Source organism: Girardinichthys multiradiatus, chromosome 4 (assembly GCF_021462225.1).
Source record: "Girardinichthys multiradiatus isolate DD_20200921_A chromosome 4, DD_fGirMul_XY1, whole genome shotgun sequence".
In the NCBI taxonomy this organism is placed as follows: Eukaryota; Metazoa; Chordata; class Actinopteri; order Cyprinodontiformes; family Goodeidae; genus Girardinichthys; species Girardinichthys multiradiatus.
The window spans coordinates 34,761,170-34,785,619 of record NC_061797.1 but is presented as its reverse complement, the minus strand read 5'-3'; the positions used below and the strand labels follow the sequence as shown (position 1 = coordinate 34,785,619).

Here is a 24,450-nt window from a genome sequence, read left to right as displayed (position 1 = left end):
ATGGTGTTGGCACACAGATACTAAGGATTTTAACTTATAAAACAGCAGGACTTTTTTGCACATAGTTATTAGTTTATGCACGTTGTGTAAAAGTAACATAATATTACTCATAGAGATTCTGTGCTTTGTCTGAGTGATTTTATTATGTACTGATCACTGCTCCAAAAATGATAAAACATTACTTACCTATTTAGCATTCTGACATTTTTGATGAAGGAGTATTCCAGATAGCTGTTTAATCGTTTTAGATTAGCTGAGAGCAGTGCGGATTTTGGCACAGCTGTTTACAGAAGGTTTGTCTTTTCCAGGTATTGCTGTTGGTTGAGGCAAGTCATGTCTCGTCAGTGGGTGGTCCCACAATGAGTCCTAGGACAGATTGCATTCAGAGTACCATATTAATACAGGTAGAAGTGTCCCAGACAGTCACCAAAGGTTGTGTGAATGAAACTTTCTTCAATGCATTTTGAGTTTGTTCGCACCGGTATTTAGTGCCTCCTGGATATGATTGGATTGCTCAGGAACTATGTTAGTGCCAGGTGTAAATGAGGTCTTACTAATTGTATTGTATTGTAATGAAATAGATTGATTTGAATCATATTTGCATCTGTTTGACTTTTAAAGTGGCATGCATGTGTTGCTTCTTCCAGATACTCAGGCTTCCTTCCTACACACCAACAACAAGACTGTTAACTGGTCTCTCTAAATTGCTCTTAGGTTTTTCGTGTGTGTGTTCAAGGTTGTCTGTTATGTGTGTGTTTGTGTTGCCCTATTATGGACTTGCGACCTTTCAGGGTGTACTCCACCTCTCGCCCAATGACTGCTGGAGATAGCCACTAGCCCTTCCGCAATCCTGCAAGGATAAGCAGACATAGAAAATGGAGGGATAGATGGATCGATGAATATAGTTGAATTTAGAGCTGACTGGCACCTTGCTAATAGCAATAGATGTGGAAACTCTACTTTGTGCTGCATACTCCTGAAAATCTTGCAAAGTCTCTGGTATCTTAATATAAGTGTTCAAACTGCAAAAACAGCGTGACACAAAATTTGAAACTGTGACTTTGACAACTGTATTGAAGCCAGCTAATGCCTGAAAATAGTATCACTGGATGAAATGCAATGCAATGCAATTTTATTCTTCACAGAAAACTTAGAGCCTGATCTTCAAAAGGTTTGCGTGTATAAAAACACACACAAACTGGATTGCGTGCACAAAGCTGATCTACAAATCAGGTGCAAATCATATTGCGTGCATAAAATGAGCAGGATGACATCCACAAACTTTTAAGCATTTGTTCCTTCATTAATCTGTAAACACATGCTAATGACCCCAACGCACAAATTTATGGGAGGAGGATATGCAAATGTAATTCCTCACCACCCGCAACGCTATTAAACCTGAAACGTATTGCAGGAGCAGTTTATGCATCTATATTTAGCATGTTTTGAAAGTCAGGTGCTAACTGGCAAGCAAAAATGTCTGCAGTCAATGTGGTCAGAAGGAGTCATATATACAATTACACATGACGGAGAGAGAACTTGCTGTGCACATGTCAATATATTTTAACTGTCAAAAAGAAAGATATTATCTGCAGGATTATTATTCCAGTGCATAATCACATTATGGGATGACACTGTTATGTCTGGATAGACAGAGGAGCGCTCCTATATTGCTCAGAACAGGTGGCGCAGATTATAGTTGCCTGCTGCATGTTTGCAGTTTAAAAACACCATGAATGGGTGAATGAGTGATTGCAGTGTGAAGCGCTTTGGGGTCATCAGACTTGATAAAGATGCCTATACAAGTGCAGGCCTTTTACCATTTGCCATAGTAAATGATTGAATACAGTGGCATGTTTCTGAACAAAACAGCCACCAGGGACCAGAAAAAGGAACATTTAAGGAAAACTAATGAAAGAACTGCTCTGGGTCCCTCAATGTTTCTTTACAGACTCTGAACGCAGCACATTCATGTTAAATTAAATAAACATGTTATTATGGGCCTGTCCAGGGTGTACCCTGCCTCTTGCCCATAGGCTGCTGGAGATAGGCACCAGCTCCCCCGTGACCCACTATGGAATAAGCGGTAGAAAATGACTGACTGACTGACTGACTGTTATTATGGGCCTATCTTGGTTTGCATTGGGTCAAGCGAGTAATAACCCTTGATTCCAACAATGTGCTTTTCAAAGAATAAAAGCCGACAGGCTTCACGGGCCAGGGATTCTTTTTTTGTCAGGTTTTATGATTGATATTTAATCTTTTAACATTAACATCTTTTATTATTTTCTTCCTTGTTCTAATATTTATATGTTGAATAAATATTTCTAATATTTATTCTTCTGGTTCTTATTATTATTGTTATTATTATTACCTCTAAATCCATTATTACATCTAAATCCATCCATAAACTAACCTTACTTATTCGGTCACTCTGCTCTCCCAAAATGTCAATGATGACATCCAGTAGCACATGCAAAATTCTTATTGGGTGGTCTGCACCACTGTTGCACCTGTTATTCATTGCACACGCAATCTTTGTAGATCTTTGTAGGTCATTAGAGTCTAAATTATCTTCATTTCAGCTTCTAGCAAGCAGCAGGGTCAGAGCTTTGGGAGTATTTTACTAGGAAAGCATTTTTGTTTGCCTGGAGCTGCTTCTTAAAGCAGAGACATGAAGCAGACATTATATATTAATTTTCTAAACTGACATTTCTAGAGACAGAAAAAGCTTTAACGTACCTTTTTCCCACCAACATAAGGTAACACAGCTAAGCCTTTATGACATTCAGAAACAAAAGAATGGAAACGTGTCCAGGGCTAAATTCTTAACATTACATGCTCTTTCATATAATCAATGACATTAATTAAAACCAGCTCAAACTGATAAATTATTCACACAAAAGCAGTAGCTGAAGGGGCTTGTGAACTTATTTGATGTGACTGTGGCAGTATATCAGTCAAAAAAGGTTATGAAATACTGAACTTCCAAGTGCGCAAAAATATTCCATTCATGAAAATATGTGAAAAGAGTTTATTATTTTGCGGTAACGCAAAACATAAATTTATGCAAGGGCCACAACTGTGCTGTCTGGTAAAAATAAGGGTAAAATAAGGGTGAGGAATTTCTGCTGTATAGCATGTCTTCCTGTTTGCTTTGTTTCATGTTTTTATACTTTAATGAGTAATGAGGTGGCTGGTCGATGCACCTTTCGCTCTGTCCTCATTTCCTGTAGCTGCATCTAACCTATGCTGTCTTCTTGTTCCCCAGTGTCAGCGTTCCACCCTGTTTCCCGAAAGCCTTTCTACAGCTTTCAATGGCAGTGTTAGCTATGTCCTACATATGCTGGAAGTGGAGAAGTGGGTGGATTCATTTCACTGAACTTTCAGATGATAGTGAGAATATGACAGGGCTTTGGAAAAGAGAGGTGGAGGATGTAAAGAAAAAGAAGGATATGGCAAATTGCAGAGGGAAGATGCAAAAGAGGAAAGAAAATGGGGGAAATTAAAGGTTGTTTCTGCTGAAATCGTTTGGATCAAGAGAGCAAATTAAGATGTAAAGAGGATAGAAAGCAAATAAGTGGGCATACTTTATTTGACATGCTATGGGTATGCATGGCTGGGAAAAAGGATCAGTGAGAGGCGAGGAGGAGGGAAGGCATGAAGATGACAGGAACATCTTTTTTTGACAGGTAAAAGTTTAGTGGACGGGTAAAGACAGAGTGAGGGAGGAGGAGAGACGGATGTGTAGCTGGTGGCAGGTAAATTGCTATACTGAGAACATGGTTACTCTCAGCATATCCAACAGATTATACCCCCATCTCCTCTGAGCCAGCTGAGATGGGTGGAAAAGGGATGGGAAAAGTATGAGAGTGGCAGGCTAAAAGTGCAAACGTTTTAAGTGTCGGGGGGGGGGGGGGCATTCCTTGACACTTAGCGAGAGAGAAAATTTGAGACAGCTACTGAGAATGACGAAGAAGCTAGGAGAGGGTGAGCTCTCTGAGCAGCACGCATCACTGAATTATTGAGGCCGGACTTATGTCGGAGCACAAGATAGATTCCAATGTTGATCCCCTCTTGCTGTCAGAAAGTTTAGTTGGACATGACCCAATCCACCGATTGTGGTTGTTTGCCGTGGTTTCTGGGCTTTCAGTACCACAAAAAGGGATCCTAAAGCCGAACATAGTAGAAACACAACAGTTCAAGTAGAGTTTTGGTTCTTACATCCCCGTAAATATCTGCATGAGGTTTTTTAAACAACGTCGTGACATGTAGCTCTAGTGGTAGATAAAAGTGAAAGCAATGGCAAGAATGGTTTCAGTATGCTTCGCATAAATTGAACAGTGGGTCAATTCTAAAATCAGATGGTTATCAAAAAACATTGTTTCACAGCAATCTTAGGGTTTTACTATGGTTAATAATGAAAAATGATGTTTGAACACTCTGGATAACACATACTACAAGTTTGAGAGAGTAAAGACGAAAAACATCACGCTTTAAGGTCCAAGGTATTACTGTAAGAAAACTGTGTATTACATTGAAACAACTGAATATCAGTCAGAAACAAAAACCAACAACTGAAGGAACTTATAAACCACAGAATGTCTGAAACAGGTTTTAAGATTGTGGTTTCATAGCTTAATCACGCTGCTTATTCAAAAGAGAAAACCAGGAGGTTTGTTCACACAGTGGTAAAGTCACTAAAAGCTGCAGTGGCTTTTAAACATCCATCCAAAGTAACAGCAATGTAGTAACAAAACCAGTAACTTGTATTTGTAAATTTGTACATTGCTTTAAAAATGTACTGGGCCCTTAGAGTTTTCTTCTTTTTTTTTTTTTGATACCCCTAAATGTTTCACATCACAACAAATTTTAATATCTGACAAACACAGAGAAAAAAAAAACAAAAGGCAGTTTCAGCAGTTGATGAATTCATTAATTAAAGAAAGACGTCTACCCCAAAACAATGTAACCCCCCCCCCCCCCCCCCCCCCTAAAATATTGTATTCCTTTTTTTCTATGTGCTCCTCAGTGGTTTTCACCTTGGAACTCTCCCACTGATTTAATTTTTGCCCAGTTTCTTATTGTTGAATCATGCACCACCGTAAGCGAAGCGGTTTGGGCCTGCAAAGCTTTTAGATGCCCTTTTGTGGAATAATATTTATAAACTAGCCACTGCTGGAAAGGTTCACCACTGTTCCATGTTTCCTTCATTTGTGTCGCTTACTGTAGTTTAAGAGAGATGAAAAAGCCAAATTACCAAATACTTTGCCACAACACTGTAAATAATTTAGCTTTAATGTTTATCTATTTATTTATTTATTTATTCATTTACAGTTAAGCCCAATATAATTTATAACTCTGGCAGATTTTGATTTATAATTATTTATGTTCAACCAAGAAGTTTGTTTCTGATTAGAAATTATATATAATAAAACAATGTAAAAGGAGTATAATTTTGAAAAAAAAAAAAAGTATGTTTTTATTAACATAATTAAAAATGACAAAAATCAATAAAACCCTTCTTCGTCTATAGAGTTGGTCCAAAGATTACTGTGTCTAACATTTTATATATCGTAGTTATTTTTGTTTGTGGTAATAAACCCATGTTTATTCATCTGCTGGGGTAGCAGCATCAGAGCCAGGGACTTAAAAAGCTCAACAAGCTGATAAAGAAGGCTGGCTCTGTTCTGGGGACTCCTCTGGAACCTCTGGAGATCATTGTGGAAAGACGGATTCTTCATAAAATGAAGAACATTATGGAGAACCCTGAGCATCCTCTTCATGAGACTGTCCTACAACAATAGAGTGTCTTCAGTCAGAGGCTTCTTCAGATCTGCTGTAAGACGGAGCACTACAGGAGATCCTTCCTGCCCACAGCCATCAGCATCTACAACGGCTCTTTGAGGAAACCCTCATAATATGAGCTATAACAGCATTTAATTTCCCTTTGGGATTAATAAAGTATTTTTTAATTGAATTGAATTGTATATATATATCGCTAATCCACTTTATCTCTGAGGTTAATTTGTGTGGTTCTCTGAAGGGAACAAAACACTTGAAAGGAATCTTCCACACTGATTGATGCTGACTTTCATAGTAAGGTAGATCAGGAACCAATTATTCTTTCAAACGGAGATATTTGTCTGTAACAGATGTCACACAGTTCTTTGATGTTACCATTGATTTATCTGATTTGAAAAGGCAGAACAATGAAGTAGACGGAAATGAAAAAATGCATCTATTGTCACTTAGATCACAAACCAAACCTCTAAATATGAGCAAACAAATGGTGCAAAGCATTATGAGGGAAAGTGAAGGGGTAAGTGTTCAGGACAAAGGATAGTGGGCTGAAGGAGAATGGAAGAAAGAATGAGTGACAGGGTGAGAGAAGTGCAAGAGGAGGCAGACGGTCTCTGATGTAAGCTATGTTCTTACCACTGTTCACAACCATCCTGTTGCCTCCATAAATAAGTTAGATGCCAAATGTTCCCTCCTTCTCATGTCCAAAGCGAATGCACAACATAACACACTTACTCACACACAGGGACCCTCCTCCTTCACTCTAAGGACAACAACACCAAAACATAAAACTAAGACAAATTACATGTTAAACAGGAAGATGTTCTGTGTCCCTAACAAAGTGATCGAAGAGACAAGCACTCACACACCAAGACACATCCACACAAATATATATATTTCGTCTCGAGGCCGAGCCAGCAAGAGGTGCTTGATCATGTCTGACAGAGTGACAGGACTACAGAGGAGAAAAGTGAAGTTTCCCTGACAGTTTTTTCTAACCCACAGGGCACCCTCATTGTCCGGTAAAGCTCAGAACCACTCTAGGTGTGTGTGTGTGTGTGTGTGTGTGTGTGTGTGTGTGTGTGTGTGTGTGTGTGTGTGTGTGTGAGGGAGGGAGGGAGGGGAGGGAGAAATATTACCCACAATTTTAAAAGAGAGATGATCACAGTGAGCTAATGATGAAAGTTCAGCAAAAGGTGATCACTAGAATTAATATTTCTGCATATGAATATCTCTGCGCTTGCATGTGAAAACAGTGTGCTTGTGCACATGATTGCATGTGGATGAGATCTGCATGAACCGGAGCATCATCCACACGAAATAGCGACTTTCAAGGACAGGGGGAAAAAGGGAATTTAAATGAATAAATAGAAGGTGAGCTCCACTGTAATTTTAGAGAGAAAATTATAGTGATTCTGATTACAATTTAGCACCTGCCAGGTACTTCTGTAGCCTGCAGAGTTGCTAGACATTTTACTTGTTTTCATCTGGCTTTCATCTTTGATTTCATTTTGCATAAAATGGAAGGAAAACATTTAGACGGAAAGTTGATAATGATTGGCAAACAGTTTGTCAGGATGTGTTAACTCTCCCTCAATATGTTGTGATAGTGATTAAAGCTGGCTGATAACATGTACCACAGGAAAAAATATGAAAATGAAACTAGTTCATGGTAATGACCGACAGAAAACAATTATATTAAACAATCAAATTATTTGCATTACACTAATTTAACAACATTTCTTATACTAAATAAATAAGAAGGAAATAAAGGGGCAACATGGGGCTCAATATGCAATCCTATGCAATCTATTAAAAAACAACATGGTCCAAATTAACAACTTTATATAAACTTTTTTGTTGTTATTACTTGTCATACTTACTTAGGGCCTTTGGCAAGCCTTAGAAAGAAAATCAGTAATAGGCTTCGGCAGGGCTATTTACAAGGATAAAAAATAACCAGCCAGGTAGCCCAGGGCCTGAGGCCCTTTTTATGTAGCACTTTGTTATTAATTACATTGTACAAAGCTTGAACAGAGTTCCTTGGTTCAGCGACTTATATAATATTTCTGTCATTATTTAAATCAATTTACTTCAAAATAAGCTAACATTTACTGACCTTTAAATTTGAAAATGCTTCCTACTTCTTAAGTCAATATACTTAAAATGTTTGGAAAATAAAGGCGCAACACATTGTTTTGAGACACCTTTAGCCTTTTTTAGACATCATATGCATCTATGTATGTCATCATGCAGAATGTATTTTAGTTCCAGTCTGAGACCTATTAGCTGACAGCCGCTTTTTATATTCATAAAATTAATATTACACATTACACAATTAACATTTTTAACAGATCATTTTTATGCAAATTTTCCAACATCAAGCTGTTAAAATAGAATGCTCATTGAATTTAAGCATATCAGGTTATGTGTGTTTGAGTAATGAGGGAGGCTGTAGCCTAAGTATTTGAGAAGAATTAAGCATGAGGGTACCAGGAACCCATTCTACTCCAGGACTGCAACCTACCTGGAATGCCCAAAGAACAAGGTGTTCAGTGCTCAGCAACATGGCACAGGTAAGGAATGCTGAAACTCAACCAGCACTAAACAAGACACATAAGTTGAAATGTAGAGAATGTGCCAAGAAAACTGGTTAAGAAAAAAGTCTGCATGTTTCAAGAAGACCATAGTATTGTGTGGGACAATGCTCCATTGCATACACTGAAGTACTCCAATACGTGGCTAGCCAGTAAAGCCCTTAAATATGAACGAATAATGACATGCCCTCCTTCCTCACCAGACCCAAACCCTATTAAAAACGTTCGGGCTCAACTTAACAGGAGATTTACGGTGAAGTTAATGTCTCTGGATAATGTCTGGGATGCTATGGATGCTGCAACACAAAAGTTGATCGTCAACAGATCAAGAGACTGACAAACTCCATAAATAGATGTCTTGTGAGAAGAAGAGTGGCTATGCTAGTCACTGAATTCAATTTTTTATGTCAGAAATGTTTCTCACTTTCATGGATAAAAATAAAAAAGGGTAGAATTTGACTTTCTAATATTTCATAATAACTCTGCACCCTAACAGTTGCCCGATAATCGTGCACACAGATATTCGCCAAAGAAATCCCAAACCTTACTTTCACTTTTTTAAATATTCAGGTGTAAGGTTCATTAATATTTTGGATTGACTGAGAGCTCTGTAGTTGTACAGTAATAAAATAAATCCTCAAAAAAAATTAATTCTTCAGCAGGGACAAGGAGCTGGTTAGAAGATACATGGAGCAAAATACAGGGTAATTAAGGAAGGGAACTTGTTCAAACTACAAAAGACAGGAAAACAACCTTAAACATTCACCTAGAGCTAGATCAAAGCATATTCCTGTGTTAAAGTCAACCAATCAAAGTTTAGACCTAAATCTGATCAAACATCTCAAGTAAGACATAAGACTTTCTGTGCATTTTGCTTTTATTAATGTCTTATCTCACTTGTTGACCCCAAAAGTGACTATCCAACTCTATCCTGCTTCTTTATATCCATCCCAGGTTTTGAGTATATCTTGTCAGAGGTACGGTGATAAATCAGACAACCTCCCAAGATGTTGTCTTAGCTCTTTTATCCTTTACCCCTAGGTAGCAAGGCTAGTGTAAAACAGCTTAAGCACATCACTCCAACCACAGGTCTGTGGCTCTGCTGCTGACCTGTGGGTTAATAGAAATGTTGTCAGGCTTTAATATCCAGTCAAGCACAAAGAAGAAAAGGCAAGGAAAGAACAAAGGAGGCAAAGGATCTGGAGGAAAATGTTCGCAACAAAACAAAGACATCTATCTATCTATCTATCTATCTATCTATCTATCTATCTATCTATCTATCTATCTATCTATCTATCTATCTATCTATCTATCTATCTATCTATCTATCTATCTATCTATCTATCTATCTATCTATCTATCTATCTATCTATCTATCTATCTATCTATCTATCTATCTATCTATCTATCTATCTATCTATCTATCTATCCATCCATCCATCCATCCATCCATCCATCCATCCATCCATCCATCCATCCAGAACAAGGTGCAATTGAAAGGACTGTAATAAAATGTAGAAGGTCATTCAGCTTTCGATGACATTACTGATCATATAGCTAGAATGGGTGGATTTTGTAAATGTGCATTTGTCTGTTTTTCATGTTGTGAGAACAGAAATCTGTTCAAACAGGTGTATCATGTATGCATTCACACACTCAGGAGAGTGCACCTGTGAAAACATTGTAGATGGACACATGCTGAAAAATTCAAACACAAAGAAGCACAGAGTTGGAGAAGCATGGTGGGTGTCAGATCGTAGGAGGTGAGAGATTCTAATCATCTCTAGCTTAATGCTTCAGTCTCTTCTTATCACTGTCTGCCCTCCCTTTCTCCTCTCCTCCTTCTTTGCCTCAGAGCCACCAATAAATTATGGATGCTTATTAGAAAAAGGGCAATATTCAGCATCCCAAATAAACTCGGCGGCAGGAGACATAAAAGAGACGCAAACAAAAAGTGCTGATTTGAGGAGCGAAAGAGCTGGAGTCCCTAGGAGCCGTTGGTCGGGCCAGTTAAACCTGGAGTGATCTCTTTCTAGGTCACCAACATTAAGGCTATGTGCCTGCAGCCAAAGTGGAGGAAGCACCAGAGTATTTTACATCTGTGGTAGCTGCGCTTAGAGGCAGCAGATCTGGACTGTAAAAAAGTACTGTGAGAACAGACAGCAGTAAACTCAAAGAAAAGTGTTCAAAGGCTCATGTCAGAACACAATTTCGGAAAAAAATTATGGATGTTGACTTTAATGCTATGGAGAGGGAACTTATTTCCATCACTTTAAATTATGTTTAGTATTTCATCTCATCTTTGATCTGTTTTCTAACTGAAAAATGAATCAGAATTTATTTGTGGATTTAATTGTATTTGTCTGAGCAGAATAAAAAACACAGCAACATACATGATTACAGTGGAGTCAAAAATACATAAGCAAAATCCTGTAGTTGAAGCAGCAGAAGTTGCATCCATGCTGGGCTTTGACTCCATCCAACCAACAAAGAGGACTAATTAGTCTGCAAGTATGATACTAAGCAGTGGACTTTTTAGTTGACCAGTGCCAGCTGTTGTCAAACTGAGTGTGGTTGTGGAGACACTTCAAATAGGCAAGTACCACTTACTCGCAACATTATTAAGGTTTGGTTAAAGAAAAAAATAAAGGAAACATTTTCTTCTTTGTTGTGTTGTGTCCTGTCCAGCGGCATAGTGCACAGTCGTTGTGTTCGTTCATTCGTTGTCTTCCGCTTATCCAGGACCGGGTCGCGGGGGCAGCAGACTCAGCAGAGACGCCCAGACGTCCCTCTCTCCAGACACCTCCTCCAGTTCCTCCAGGGGGAGCCCAAGGCGTTCCCAGGCCAGCCGAGAGACATAGTCCCTCCAGCGTGTCCTGGGCCGTCTCCTGGGCCTCCTCACGGTGGGACATGCCTGGAACACCTCCCGAGGAAGGCGTCCAGGAGGCATCCGGTATAGATGCCCGAGCCACCTCAACTGGCTCCTCTCGATGTGGAGGAGCAGCGGCTCTACTCCGAGCCCTCACCCTATCTCTAAGGGAGTGCCCGGCCACCCTACGGAGGAAGCTCATTTCAGCCGCTTGTATCCGTGATCTCGTTCTTTCGGTCATGACCCAAAGTTCATGGCCATAGGTGAGGGTAGGAACGTAGACCGACCACTAAATTGAGAGCTTTGCTTTTCGGCTCAGCTCTCTCTTCACCACAATGGACCGGCACAGCGCCCCCATTACTGTGGCAGCCGCACCGATCTGTCTGTCGATCTCCCGCTCCATTCTTCCCTCACTCGTGAACAAGACCCCGAGATACTTAAACTCCTCCACTTGAGGCAGGAACTCCCCTCCAACCTGAAGAGGACAAGCCACCCTTTTCCGGTCGAGTACCATGGCCTCGGACTTGGAGGAGCTGATCCTCATCCCAGCCGCTTCACACTCGGCTGCGAACCGCCACAGCACATGCTGTAGGTCTTGGCTAAAGGGGGCCAGCAGGACCACGTCATCCGCAAAAAGAAGAGACGAAATCCACTGGTCCCCAAACCAGACCCCCTCCGGCCCTTGGCTGCGTCTAGAAATCCTGTCCATAAAAGTTATGAACAGGACCAGCGACAAAGGGCAGCCCTGCTGGAGTCCAAGATGCACTGGGAACAGGTCCGACTTAGTGCCGGCAATGCGGACCAAACTCCTGCTCCGCTCGTACAGGGACCGGATGGCCCCTAATAAAGGCCGCCGATTCCATACTCCTGGAGCACCCCCCACAGGGCATCACGAGGGACACAGTCAAATGCCTTCTCCAGGTCCACAAAACACCTGTGAACCGGTTGGGCAAACTCCCATGAACCCTCGAGCACCCTGTAGAGGGTATAGAGCTGGTCCAGTGTTCCACGGCTGGGACGAAAACCACACTGTTCCTCCTGAAGCCGAGGTTCGACTATCGGTCAGACTCTCCTCTCCAATACAATACAGACGTTGTTTTTCACTTTTAAAACGGGCACTGTATATTGCCATGGCTACATATGTGTGTCAACAGAAAATTGTGTTTAATTAAAGTAGATATATTGGTCACTACAAGGTTACATATATCCCATTCAAAATGACAAATTAGACTCATCAGCAAGTTTATTAGGTGTATCTTGCTAGTATTGGGTTGGTTACTCTTTTTCCTTGAGAACTGCCAATTCAGTGGCATATTCAAGATTCAAACATGTCATACCATTCATCCCAAAGGTGGGTTAGGATCTGGTGACTGAGATTTCTCATGATTGAGAAACCAGTTTGATATTATTATTGTGACATGTTACTTCATCCTGCTGGAGGTAGCAATTAAAACATGGATATCCAAGTCCAGTCCTAGTATCCTGCAACTTTTAGATGCATCCCTTTTCCAACAGACCGGAATTAGATGGTTAAATTCCGTCATCAGTATGCCATTGAGCTCTGCAGAGGCTTGGTAAAGAGCCATTCATTTGTTTAGGTGTGTTGGCGAAAGGTGCAGGATAGTAATTCTCAGGGACTGGACTTGGGCACCCATGAATTAAAAGATGGATACATTGTGTTTATAAGATAAGGACATGCATAGCAACAATATTCAGGAAGGTTTTAGTGTTGAAATGATCCTAATTTGGTATTAAGGGGCCCAAAGTGTGCCAAGACATCCTCCACATCATTACACCACCACCAACAGCCTGAACCATTAGTACCAGGCAAGATGGATCCATTCTTTCATGTTGCTTATGCCAAATTTTGACCCAACAATATGAATGTCGCAGCTGAAATCGAGACTCGTCGGATCAAGTTGATCAACAAGTTGATTTTGAGATACTGTTGCATTTCGGTCATCTCAAACCAGTCTGCCCAGTATCTTTTGATCTCTGACATCAACATGCTATTTTCATCCACACACTGCAATCTTGGTCAATTCCAGAGAAGATTGTGCATGAAAATCCCAGTAGAAAAGCAGTGTCTGAGATAATCAGAGCAGTGCAACTCATACCTACTCCCATGCAACATTCCAAAATCACTTACCTCTCCTTTCTTCACAATTTTGATGCTTCTTTGAAACTTCCAGAAACTGTCATTACCACATCTAGATGCCTAAATGCATTATGTTTCAGCTATGTTATTGGCTTATTCTCTATTTGTGTTAAGCAACTGAACAGGTATAGCTAATAAAGTGAGTGTATAAGAACTGAGTCAACATCAGTCTGTTTCAGTACAGATAAGCTGGACTTTATTGAACTTTGAACTCACATTTTAAGAATCTGCAATTCTTTTTATCACTAACTGCAGCTCTGTTTCAAGATGAACGCAAATATACACAGATACACACATGCACACAGTTTGCAAAAAAAAAATGTATCCCAAGCATTCATATTTTCCTTGGGCGACATCTTCAAAGTGTTGTTAAATTTGTGTGCAATTTAGGTACAAAAAACATTTTCACTTTCTGCATCTCTCACAGTGTTTTGTTTTATGGCCAAGGGCAAGGCCTCTCCTCCTCTGCTACTGCTGCAGAAGCCCTACTTAAAACTAAAAAAAAACGTGTTAAGCAAAGTCATTGATTTAAGTTCATTAAATTTCCTGTTAACAAGCACATAATGAAGCATCGTATTGCAGGCTAATGCAGTCTGGATTCCATCTACAGCAGCAGCTAATGGTGCTGTGTGACTTTGTCAAGCAATCAATAATTTGGTGTCTCTGTGAACTCTGCTGCCTCGCACAGTGAGATGTGACGCAGTGCCATGGAGATAGAGACACTTTTTTTCTGATGCACTCTGTCTGTGTTCGGTGGCTCTGTTGAGGCTGAACATCGTTCAAGATTATCTTGACATTTTCTGAACCTGCCCTTCTGCTTAAGTGTGTTGCAATTTGTTGCATGTAAATGCGTGCCACATCAAAATTGGAATTCCTCTAGACAGCAGTATACCCAGACTAAATGGAAATTGAAAATCACCTAATATGTATGCGGGGATCGATGTGTGGAGATGCATATATAAAGCTTGTCCCCAAGAGAAAACAGCGAAAATATGGTAATAAACAAGACATGCTATAGATGTTCCTATCAGACTTAACAAAGCTGGGTCTTAAGAGACATATGGTGTGCAGCTTTCCTTTTTTTCCCTTGAAATGAGGCATCACCCTTCCTTGGTATCTGTCCATTTGCAATCTGACAGACAGGTGTTACAAGCTTCCTGACAACCTATCAGACTTCAGAGAAGGGTAGTCAATACCAAACTGCTGCAAGAAAAACAGTGACCGATCCATGAGTGCCTGCTGAGCCAGCAAACTGTTTCAAAGTAAAGGAAAGTGTGACTGCTGCAGACGAACACATCCCACTCAGGCTCTCGCACAGCAATGCACACACACAAACTCTGAGGTTTAGAGGCTTGGACACTTCCCACACTTTGATACATGAACACCTGCATGCACAGATTCACACAGGCACAGACTGACAACAACACATGCATCCAAAAACACCCCGGAGAAGGCTACAGTAAATGAACCTCGCAGGCATCCAAACCGCTGACATCAATCAGGCACACTTCGCCGTTGGGCTCCCGACGGGCGCTGAGTCGCATCTGCCTGCTAAAGCAAGTGCTAAACAATTCCAAAGTGATGGAAAGCATTTTATGCATATGTGCGTGCAGCGTGCCAAACTCGTTGGCTCTTTTCCCTGTTCCTCCTAACTTGTGTTGTTTACCACATTTGTGCAAATTGTGAGACCGGCCGCTTTCTTCGAATGAGTCCTTTTAGTCAAGAAGAGTTACCCACCTGAGTGTCTGGTTCCTGTGAATGCAGGCCAGTACATTCTTACAAAGCCCTGGGGCTTCTCTTCCCTTGGCAGTGACTAAAGAGGCCCAGGTGCTCAGTAGAGAATCAGGTCCTTCTCAAAATATTAGCATATTGTGATAAAGTTAATTATTTTCCATAATGTCATGATGAAAATTTAACATTCATATATTTTAGATTCATTGCACACTAACTGAAATATGTCAGTTAGTGTGCAATGAATCTAAAATATATAAAATGTTAAATTTTCATCATGACATTATGGAAAATAATTAACTTTATCACAATATACTAATATTTTGAGAAGGACCTGTAGATACATACAGGGGTGAAAGTGAGCCGGTCCGGTACTGCGTACCACTAAAAGATTCTGCGCCAGTACTGCGTACCGGGAAGAGGGAAGAACGGCTGTCTGCTATGAAGCCGTCACCCAGAACCACGGCTGCAAAAACTCACGAGCACACAAAGAAGATCAGATCCGCTAGCAAAAGGCAGTCTAAAACACGACTTAATCTGTTTATAAATATAGCTTTTTTCCCCTCATTCCAAATAGTTTCTGAATTGTTCTGCTATGCTGGAGCCTCAATGCTCTTGCTTTGCTTCTCTCCCCTCGGAGCTCGAGGCTTTTGTGAACGGCCAGCCTTCAAAACGAGTACCGCTACGTTTAATGTCTGTCTGCTCGCTGCAAAATTCCGCAGTTAAAAGCAAAGGGAGAGTAACTAGTTGTGTTTCATGTTATTTTGCTGAATTACAACAACACAGTACAGCTTGAAAACACCGCTTATGACCAGAGATTTCACATTCACTACACGAGAGCGCATGCGTGCTTACCTCCAAAACAGAGCGGCTGCCAAGGAGATCGATGCGTTCGATTTAATGGACTGGGAGATTTTACACAGGTGGTGCACAGACATAAAAAACCGGCGCTTGCATTAGGACAGGACGAACAATAAATCACTTACCATCTACAGACTTTTAAATAAAAACCGCGAAAACAACCAAACTGTCAAATTTTTTATAAAAAAAAATCAAAACTTGACCACAATGCAGAGAACAATAACTTATTTGTTCAAAACAAAAGACGGAAACTGGAGATGAAATGTTATGCATCAGAAAATGGTTTATCATTGTTTCATACATGGTAGTTCTTTTACAATTGATAAATATTCTACATTGTCAAGTGATTCTAATTTCTGCCTTATACAGACAGCCTACAATGAAGTAAAATATTGATACATTTTAATTAGTTTGAGTTTGGACTTTGCTGAGAGAGAGAGATCCCACACATTATATATATGCCCCCAGTGCGTCTCCCCCCTCCTATCTCTCTAGCTCCGCCCCTAAGTACCGGAAAGAATTTAAAACTACTTTCAGCGCTTTGAGTGTCTCGTTACTGAAAAGTGCTAAATAAATAAACTTACCTTACCTTACCTTCACCCCTGCATACATACATACATACATACATACAGGGGTTGGACAATGAAACTGAAACACCCGGTTTTAGACCACAATAATTTATTAGTATGGTGTAGGGCCTCCTTTTGTGGCCAATACAGCGTCAATTCGTCTTGGGAATGACATATACAAGTCCTGCACAGTGGTCAGAGGGATTTTAAGCCATTCTTCTTGCAGGATAGTGGCCAGGTCACTACGTGATACTGGTGGAGGAAAACGTTTCCTGACTCGCTCCTCCAAAACACCCCAAAGTGGCTCAATAATATTATCTGGTGACTGTGCAGGCCATGGGAGATGTTCAACTTCACTTTCATGTTCATCAAACCAATCTTTCACCAGTTTTGCTGTGTGTATTGGTGCATTGTCATCCTGATACACGGCACCGCCTTCAGGATACAATGTTTGAACCATTGGATGCACATGGTCCTCAAGAATGGTTCGGTAGTCCTTGGCAGTGACGCGCCCATCTAGCACAAGTATTGGGCCAAGGGAATGCCATGATATGGCAGCCCAAACCATCACTGATCCACCCCCATGCTTCACTCTGGGCATGCAACAGTCTGGGTGGTATGCTACTTTGGGGCTTCTCCACACCGTAACTCTCCCGGATGTGGGGAAAACAGTAAAGGTGGACTCATCAGAGAACAATACATGTTTCACATTGTCCACAGGTCAAGATTTGCGCTCCTTGCACCATTGAAACCGACGTTTGGCATTGGCATGAGTGACCAAAGGTTTGGCTATAGTAGCCCGGCCGTGTATATTGACCCTGTGGAGCTCCCAACGGACAGTTCTACTGGAAACAGGAGAGTTGAGGTGCACATTTAATTCTGCCGTAATTTGGGCAGCCGTGGTTTTATGTTTTTTGGATACAATCCGGGTTAGCAGCCGAACATCCCTTTCAGACAGCTTCCTCTTGCATCCACAGTTAAATGTGTTTATTTTAAGTTATTACTTAAGTCTATGTATCAAAATAGTAACAATAATAATAATAATAATAATAATAGTAGAAATATCTTCTATTTAAAAGCAAATGTCCATTAATATGTACCGTCACATTTTTAAACACAAATAAAGTTGATTCTGAAAAAATGTATAAATCATTATGTTACATTCTATTAGCATCAGTAGAAACTTTTAAATTAAAGCAGTCACATCATGCCATTCATGTTGTTTTACATTTCTCTGACAACATGGTGATAACATGAAACCATGGAAGCCCCAGCCTAGCTTAAACCATGAAATGTTTTCATTCATTCAACTAGATTGGTGCCAGTAAGACAAGTGAGAAATTTTTTAACTAATATCTTTAATTTAAAAAAGTGCTTTCAAAGAAATATGTCCTTACACAATACAATTTTCATCAATGAAAATGATCCTAATAGAATTAAAATGACACTGACCCAGCTGTGGGTTTAAAAATAACAATAAAAAAGGTTCTAAATGATTATGTTGACCTAACCCAGATGTTTTAGGTTACAAAAACACCATTGCTTTATCATAAAAATAACATGCCTGTAATTTATTAAAGTTTTTTTCTTATTGTTTATTGAACAAGTAAATTTTTTGAGCATATATGAATACACAAAATGCTGCAATTTCCACAACAAAACCTGAGAAACTTCAATCCAAATTATGTTTATCACAGAATCCATGATGGACAAACACTGCATGACAAACTGTGAATGAGCCTGAAGCCAACTCAAAACAATTTTATGCAACAGTGAGGGGAAATAATCACAAAAAGCAAAAGATCAAACTGATAGGAGACAACTGATCTTATAGCTCGCACTGACAGCAAGCTTTACTTAGGATACCATGCGTTTTTAATATATTATATTCTACAACGCGTGTGATAAAAATGGTTTTGAATGAGCAGAAACAGTTTGTGTCACTCTGTAAAAGCATACAGAGCTGCATATTCAACAGAAGTACGGCTCAATTTTTTCTAAAGCAAAGTTTGACATTTCCAGTAAAACCGAAAGACTTTTGAAGAATACAACCTGAGCTGTCTCACTGCATTAACACTGACATTTCTGCTGTTGAGGGCTACAAAACATCCACAGCTGCAAATGAGGATTCCTAAATATATTAAACTCATACTATATTAAATAATCCACACATAAATCTGGGAACCATCTGTGTAAGTTGTTTGCAGTTTACACTGATATTGATAAGTCAGCAGGACTGTGAAATATCAGACTAGTGCAAACCTGATTACTTAGCAAGGACTTTTACACAGGCCTACATGCTTCAGCAAATCAAAGACTGTCAGCGTCTCTCAGTGTGACGGAGGGATGCAGGATTGCATGTGACAAGCGCACTCTGTACAACTGTGACAAAACAGAGCCTGTTTCCAAATGCTGCCACATTTCTCCAAATGTCAAAATCAATGTATCAAAGCAGACAGATGAGTTTTGTGTGTTTGCCTCGCACGAAGGGACAGGAGGATGCATGTCTGGCCAGGGGCTTGTAAGCTCTGGAAACTGAGCCTCCGTAATACACTGTGTAACTGCAGTCTTGAGAGGGCACAAATCTGAGGCCTTATCCTCAAAAGCGCAGAGTGACTGTCCTGTTTAACCTGACAAGACGTGCCACATCCTAGAGAGTTTTGGCATGCTTATCCTATCCTTCAAAACCTTCTCAGGGTGTGTGAAGGATAGGACACACACTTGATTTACCAAGTGTGGGAATTTTTGATGACAAAAATGTCTGTCAGTTCTATTTCTAAAATTTGTTTAGTAAAGCAAAAAGTTTCTTTGCAACTCAGCCACTTCTCAAACTGTATTGCATGATTGTGATTCTAGAAATGGCATAAAACTGACTTTAAACAACAGGAAGGGTAAATAATAACTACACTTTTTAGATGTTCTGCAGCTTTTCTGAGTGACTTCTAAAGAAATGTTCCCTTCAGGATAAGTGGCAGTCTATCCACCTGGAGCTGTACTGGCTGGAGCTTAAAGGCCATTTTTGGGAGCCTATTTGTGTGTCATGCTGACATGTGGTCATTAAAGGGTCTTTAGTTGATTAAAAACACAACAAATTCTTGTTAGGAACACAGTGCAGCTGGGTCATTCTGAACTTGCCAAGCATGGAAGGATGCTGCAGTGTGATCACATGAGGAAATAAACTTTCATCATCCTCTTACCGTAAACTCCTTGCCCCCAAACAAGAGGATGCACACCGGAAAACAAGAAAATCCAGAAAATCTCCATATTCAACTCAGCTCCGTCATCACCTGAGAGAGACAAGAATGCTAAGGTAAGACCAGGGCAAAAAGAAAAAAAAAAAGTCACTTTTATTTTAATTATATATTTTTTCATGTCCAGCTGTGTCTCTTTGAACCCCACAAGCCGTGAAAATAATGTTTCGGAGCAATTTACTGCGGGCTGCAACGCCTGCATCGCTTCATTCAATTTAAAGGGCGGGTAATTCAATCACGACCGCGTGGATTATACTGAGTTTACAAACTGTGTGTAAAAGAATTGGAGATTGACGGGATTGTTAAAAGTCTGATGTTTGGCTTGGCTACATTTTTCTCTCTCCTGGTTGAGGCAGGTGTAGTCGGGATAGGAGCGGACCGGGGGATTATACTGCAGTGAGGACGGTGGATTAAAAACAACAAGTGGAGCAATCCATGCACCTTTTGACTCCAAACACCCTAAAATCACAAGCTGCCTTTTCTTCAGATCAGACGTCCATCTGAAATAAAAGCAACGACCGTTGTTGATGCTGTAGATTCTGGTTTCGGAATCGATGGGAAAACTACGAGAATGATTGGGAAATGAGCAGGAGTCAGGAGATAATGAAGTCTCTTGTGTGACTCCCTGACCGAACATGAGGATTTCCTGCCTCGTATTTTTATATCTGGATGGCTGTGTCGGCAGGTTGCATAATAAATCGAGTTATGATTAAAGTTTTATTTTGACGCCTGGGGATTAAAGCGAAGCGAAGTTAGAAATTTTAAAAATCCCACAAGTTGAATTCCTTAAACGCAAACAGAATATTATTAGTGAGATGATCAACTTTGAGTTTATTAGGTGAATTTGAATTTATTTGTGGGGGGCTTTAACAAACAGATTTAGACTTTCTTTAAAAGAAGCAAAGCTCATTAAAAAAATGTAAGGTGAATATGAGTTCAATGTCTGGGCTCTACCTTGAATCCGCCGGCGCTGTGCACTCCCTCCCGGCTCAGCGGCAAGAATCCTCCGGATCTCAGCTTCTCTTCTCCACAAACACCAGTTGAAAAGTTATATATCCTCTTCCAGTGAGAGTGAAATTGTAGGTTTAAAACAAAAGTCCAATCGGAACATCAATGTAGAGACTGTGGCGCGGTCCAAAAGATTTTCCACTTGAACTTTTATTTTTATTTTTATGTGCATCAGAGAAGCGGACCGTAGAACTGATGATGGAGTCTCCTCCTCCCAAATATGAAAGTAAGAAAAAATCCCTTAGCCTTTTAAAAATGAACTCACGCAAGTCCTTTTAAAATAGATATTAAGATCTATTCTACACCTTGACTGCTCTCCTTTTATTTACTGAGAAAGGCGTGGTTGAATTACTGCCTCTCTCCCGCTTTGGCCGCTGACAGTCTAGTGGAGCCCCGCTAAATGATGCGCTCTGAGAATGAGCTCCCCTCTCCGCTTGTTCAATCTGTGGAGTCCGAGGGATGCTGGCCAAGTGGAATGTGCGCAGACTGAGAACGACCGCCCCTGTCTGTGGGGGGAGAGAGAGAGAGGGATGCATGAAGAGAGAAGGAGGGGAGGGAGGACAGGAGCGGGAATGCGCTCAAGCTTCACAGCTCCACACTGAACAGGTTGTCAAAGAAGCATCACTGCTCCCACTCCCCGTTTGTTTTTCGTTCTCACTTCAGGCTGGTGACATTAATATAACGCCATACCACAGGACAGGACGCCTTTACCATGCCAAGGAGCGCAGTGGTCTTCCTCGGTCGCCAACAATCTTTGCCAATTAGATTTGTAAAGCGCTCTGAAAGTTGTTTACTTTAATGCAGGAGCTCCAAAAACCAACAACGCCACTGCGTGAACCTGTTATGTATGGCAGCAATACAAAGACAAACAGACAAACCAAAAAACTTGAACAAGTCTTCCGTGCACACTGTCTCCATCCCCCAACCGTGTTGTTCCTGTGACTTCCATGTGTCGCCACAGGAGGACGTGTTTCAGCCCGCCGTCACACTGTGATGCTCCTACGCTTGACAGGCGTGTGCAAACAGTGTGATCGGGTCTGAAATCAGCCTTTGTCGAGGCCGATCTCTCCAATAGACGAGTATGGTTTGCCATTCAAAAGCTCATCTCTGGTCTACTGGATGCTTTGAAACTGATTTTTATACATCAAAAATATTGAACAGCTACCTGAGCTAAGACAAACAAAATATTAGAATTTAATCTGAATAATCGGAGGTTAAATAATAGCTATTTAGTTTCAGTATTTTGCCATATAATATATATAAACAAAAAAATGAGAGATAAATATTTTTCCTTCTTCCTACTGGTTAGGCAGGAGAAAATCTAGGAAAAATTGTAAACAGTTCAAATAAAAGAGCAACTAAAAAGATATAAATTAAAATAAAGTATCTGGCCTAAACTCTGCTAGACTGTAGATAATGTGACAGAGGTCTTTAAAGATTTCCATCTGTCCATTGTCATATGTCCCTGAAATCTTTTTAAAGCGTCAAGAGTTTTATTGCTGTCATCATGTACATGAAAGCCAGAAATTGATATAAAAGTAAAAACATTAAGCAAGTAGAGCTCAGAAGGTAAGTCAATAAAATCTATTTATAAAGCACTTTTCTGATCAAAGTCACAAAGTACTTCACACAATAAAGAGAAAAAAATAAAACACCATGGCAAAATGAATAAAATAACATAAATGAAAAAAAAAGTACAGAAAAGAGCTCTCGGGTAATTCTTGTCTGAATAGCAGCATCTTCAGTCGCTTTTTAAATAAGACAGTAGTGTCTATGCAGCAGCTAAACAGAGGAAGTGTCTTCCAAAGTCTTGGCATCGTGGACTGGAAGGATGAAACCCCATGAATAAACATCTAGTAGGTGGATCCAAGAGCAACCTTTGACCTGCATATAAAACGTTTTGCACAGGAGGTTAGTGATATACAGGTCCTTCTCAAAATATTAGCATATTGTGATAAAGTTCATTATTTTCCATAATGTCATGATGAAAATTTAACATTCATATATTTTAGATTCATTGCACACTAACTGAAATATTTCAGGTCTTTTATTGTCTTAATACGGATGATTGTGGCATACAGCTCATGAAAACCCAAAATTCCTATCTCACAAAATTAGCATATTTCATCCGACCAATAAAAGAAAAGTGTTTTTAATACAAAAAACGTCAACCTTCAAATAATCATGTACAATTATGCACTCAATACTTGGTCGGGAATCCTTTGGCAGAAATGACTGCTTCAATGCGGCGTGGCTTGGAGGCAATCAGCCTGTGGCACTGCTGAGGTCTTATGGAGGCCCAGGATGCTTCGATAGCGGCCTTTAGCTCATCCAGAGTGTTGGGTCTTGAGTCTCTCAACGTTCTCTTCACAATATCCCACAGATTTTCTATGGGGTTCAGGTCAGGAGAGTTGGCAGGCCAATTGAGCACAGTGATACCATGGTCAGTAAACCATTTACCAGTGGTTTTGGCACTGTGAGCAGGTGCCAGGTCGTGCTGACAAATGAAATCTTCATCTCCATAAAGCTTTTCAGCAGATGGAAGCATGAAGTGCTCCAAAATCTCCTGATAGCTAGCTACATTGACCCTGCCCTTGATAAAATACAGTGGACCAACACCAGCAGCTGAGACGGCACCCCAGACCATCACTGACTGTGGGTACTTGACACTGGACTTCTGGCATTTTGGCATTTCCTTCTCCCCAGTCTTCCTCCAGACTCTGGCACCTTGATTTCCGAATGACTTGCAGAATTTGCTTTCATCCGAAAAAAGTACTTTGGACCACTGAGCAACAGTCCAGTGCTGCTTCTCTGTAGCCCAGGTCAGGCGCTTCTGCCGCTGTTTTTGGTTCAAAAGTGGCTTGACCTGGGGAATGCGGCACCTGTAGCCCATTTCCTGCACACGCCTGTGCACGGTGGCTCTGGATGTTTCTACTCCAGACTCAGTCCACTACTTCCGCAGGTCTCCCAAGGTCTGGAATCGGCCCTTCTCCACAATCTTCCTCAGGGTCCGGTCACCTCTTCTCGTTGTGCAGCGTTTTCTGCCACACTTTTTCCTTCCCACAGACTTCCCACTGAGGTGCCTTGATACAGCACTCTGGGAACAGCCTATTTGTTCAGAAATTTCTTTCTGTGTCTTACCCTCTTGCTTGAGGGTGCCAATAGTGGCCTTCTGGACAGCAGTCAGGTCGGCAGTCTTACCCATGATTGGGGTTTTGAGTGATGAACCAGGCTGGGAGTTTTAAAGGCCTCAGGAATCTTTTGCAGGTGTTTAGAGTTAACTCGTTGATTCAGATGATTAGGTTCATTCGTTTAGAGACCCTTTTAATGATATGCTAATTTTGTGAGATAGGAATTTTGGGTTTTCATGAGCTGTATGCCAAAATCATCCGTATTAAGACAATAAAAGACCTGAAATATTTCAGTTAGTGTGCAATGAATCTAAAATATATGAATGTTAAATTTTCATCATGACATTATGGAAAATAATTAACTTTATCACAATATGCTAATATTTTGAGAAGGACCTGTACACTAGCACATGAATTGGTGATAACTATCTTTTAGCCAGATAATTTTTGTCCTTTAGTCTGTTTCACGTACT

The 24,450-nt window shown here is 40.4% G+C and overlaps 1 protein-coding gene across 2 annotated transcripts in view; it reads right to left on the bottom strand.

Moving 5' to 3' along the window:
- LOC124867315 (MAM domain-containing glycosylphosphatidylinositol anchor protein 1) overlaps window positions 1–21,410 on the bottom strand; it is a 287,734-nt gene extending 266,324 nt beyond the window's left edge. The window contains exons 1-2 of one of the 2 annotated variants that reach the window (XM_047363702.1): window positions 20,793–21,410; window positions 19,785–19,874 (exon numbers count right to left, since the gene is read on the bottom strand). In XM_047363702.1, coding sequence (XP_047219658.1) covers window positions 19,785–19,851 — 67 coding nt within the window. In that variant the 5' untranslated portion in view covers window positions 19,852–19,874; window positions 20,793–21,410. The remainder of the gene's footprint in view (window positions 1–19,784; window positions 19,875–20,792) is intronic. The other variant, XM_047363703.1, reaches the window with a different exon arrangement.
- Window positions 21,411–24,450: the final 3,040 nt, after the last annotated feature.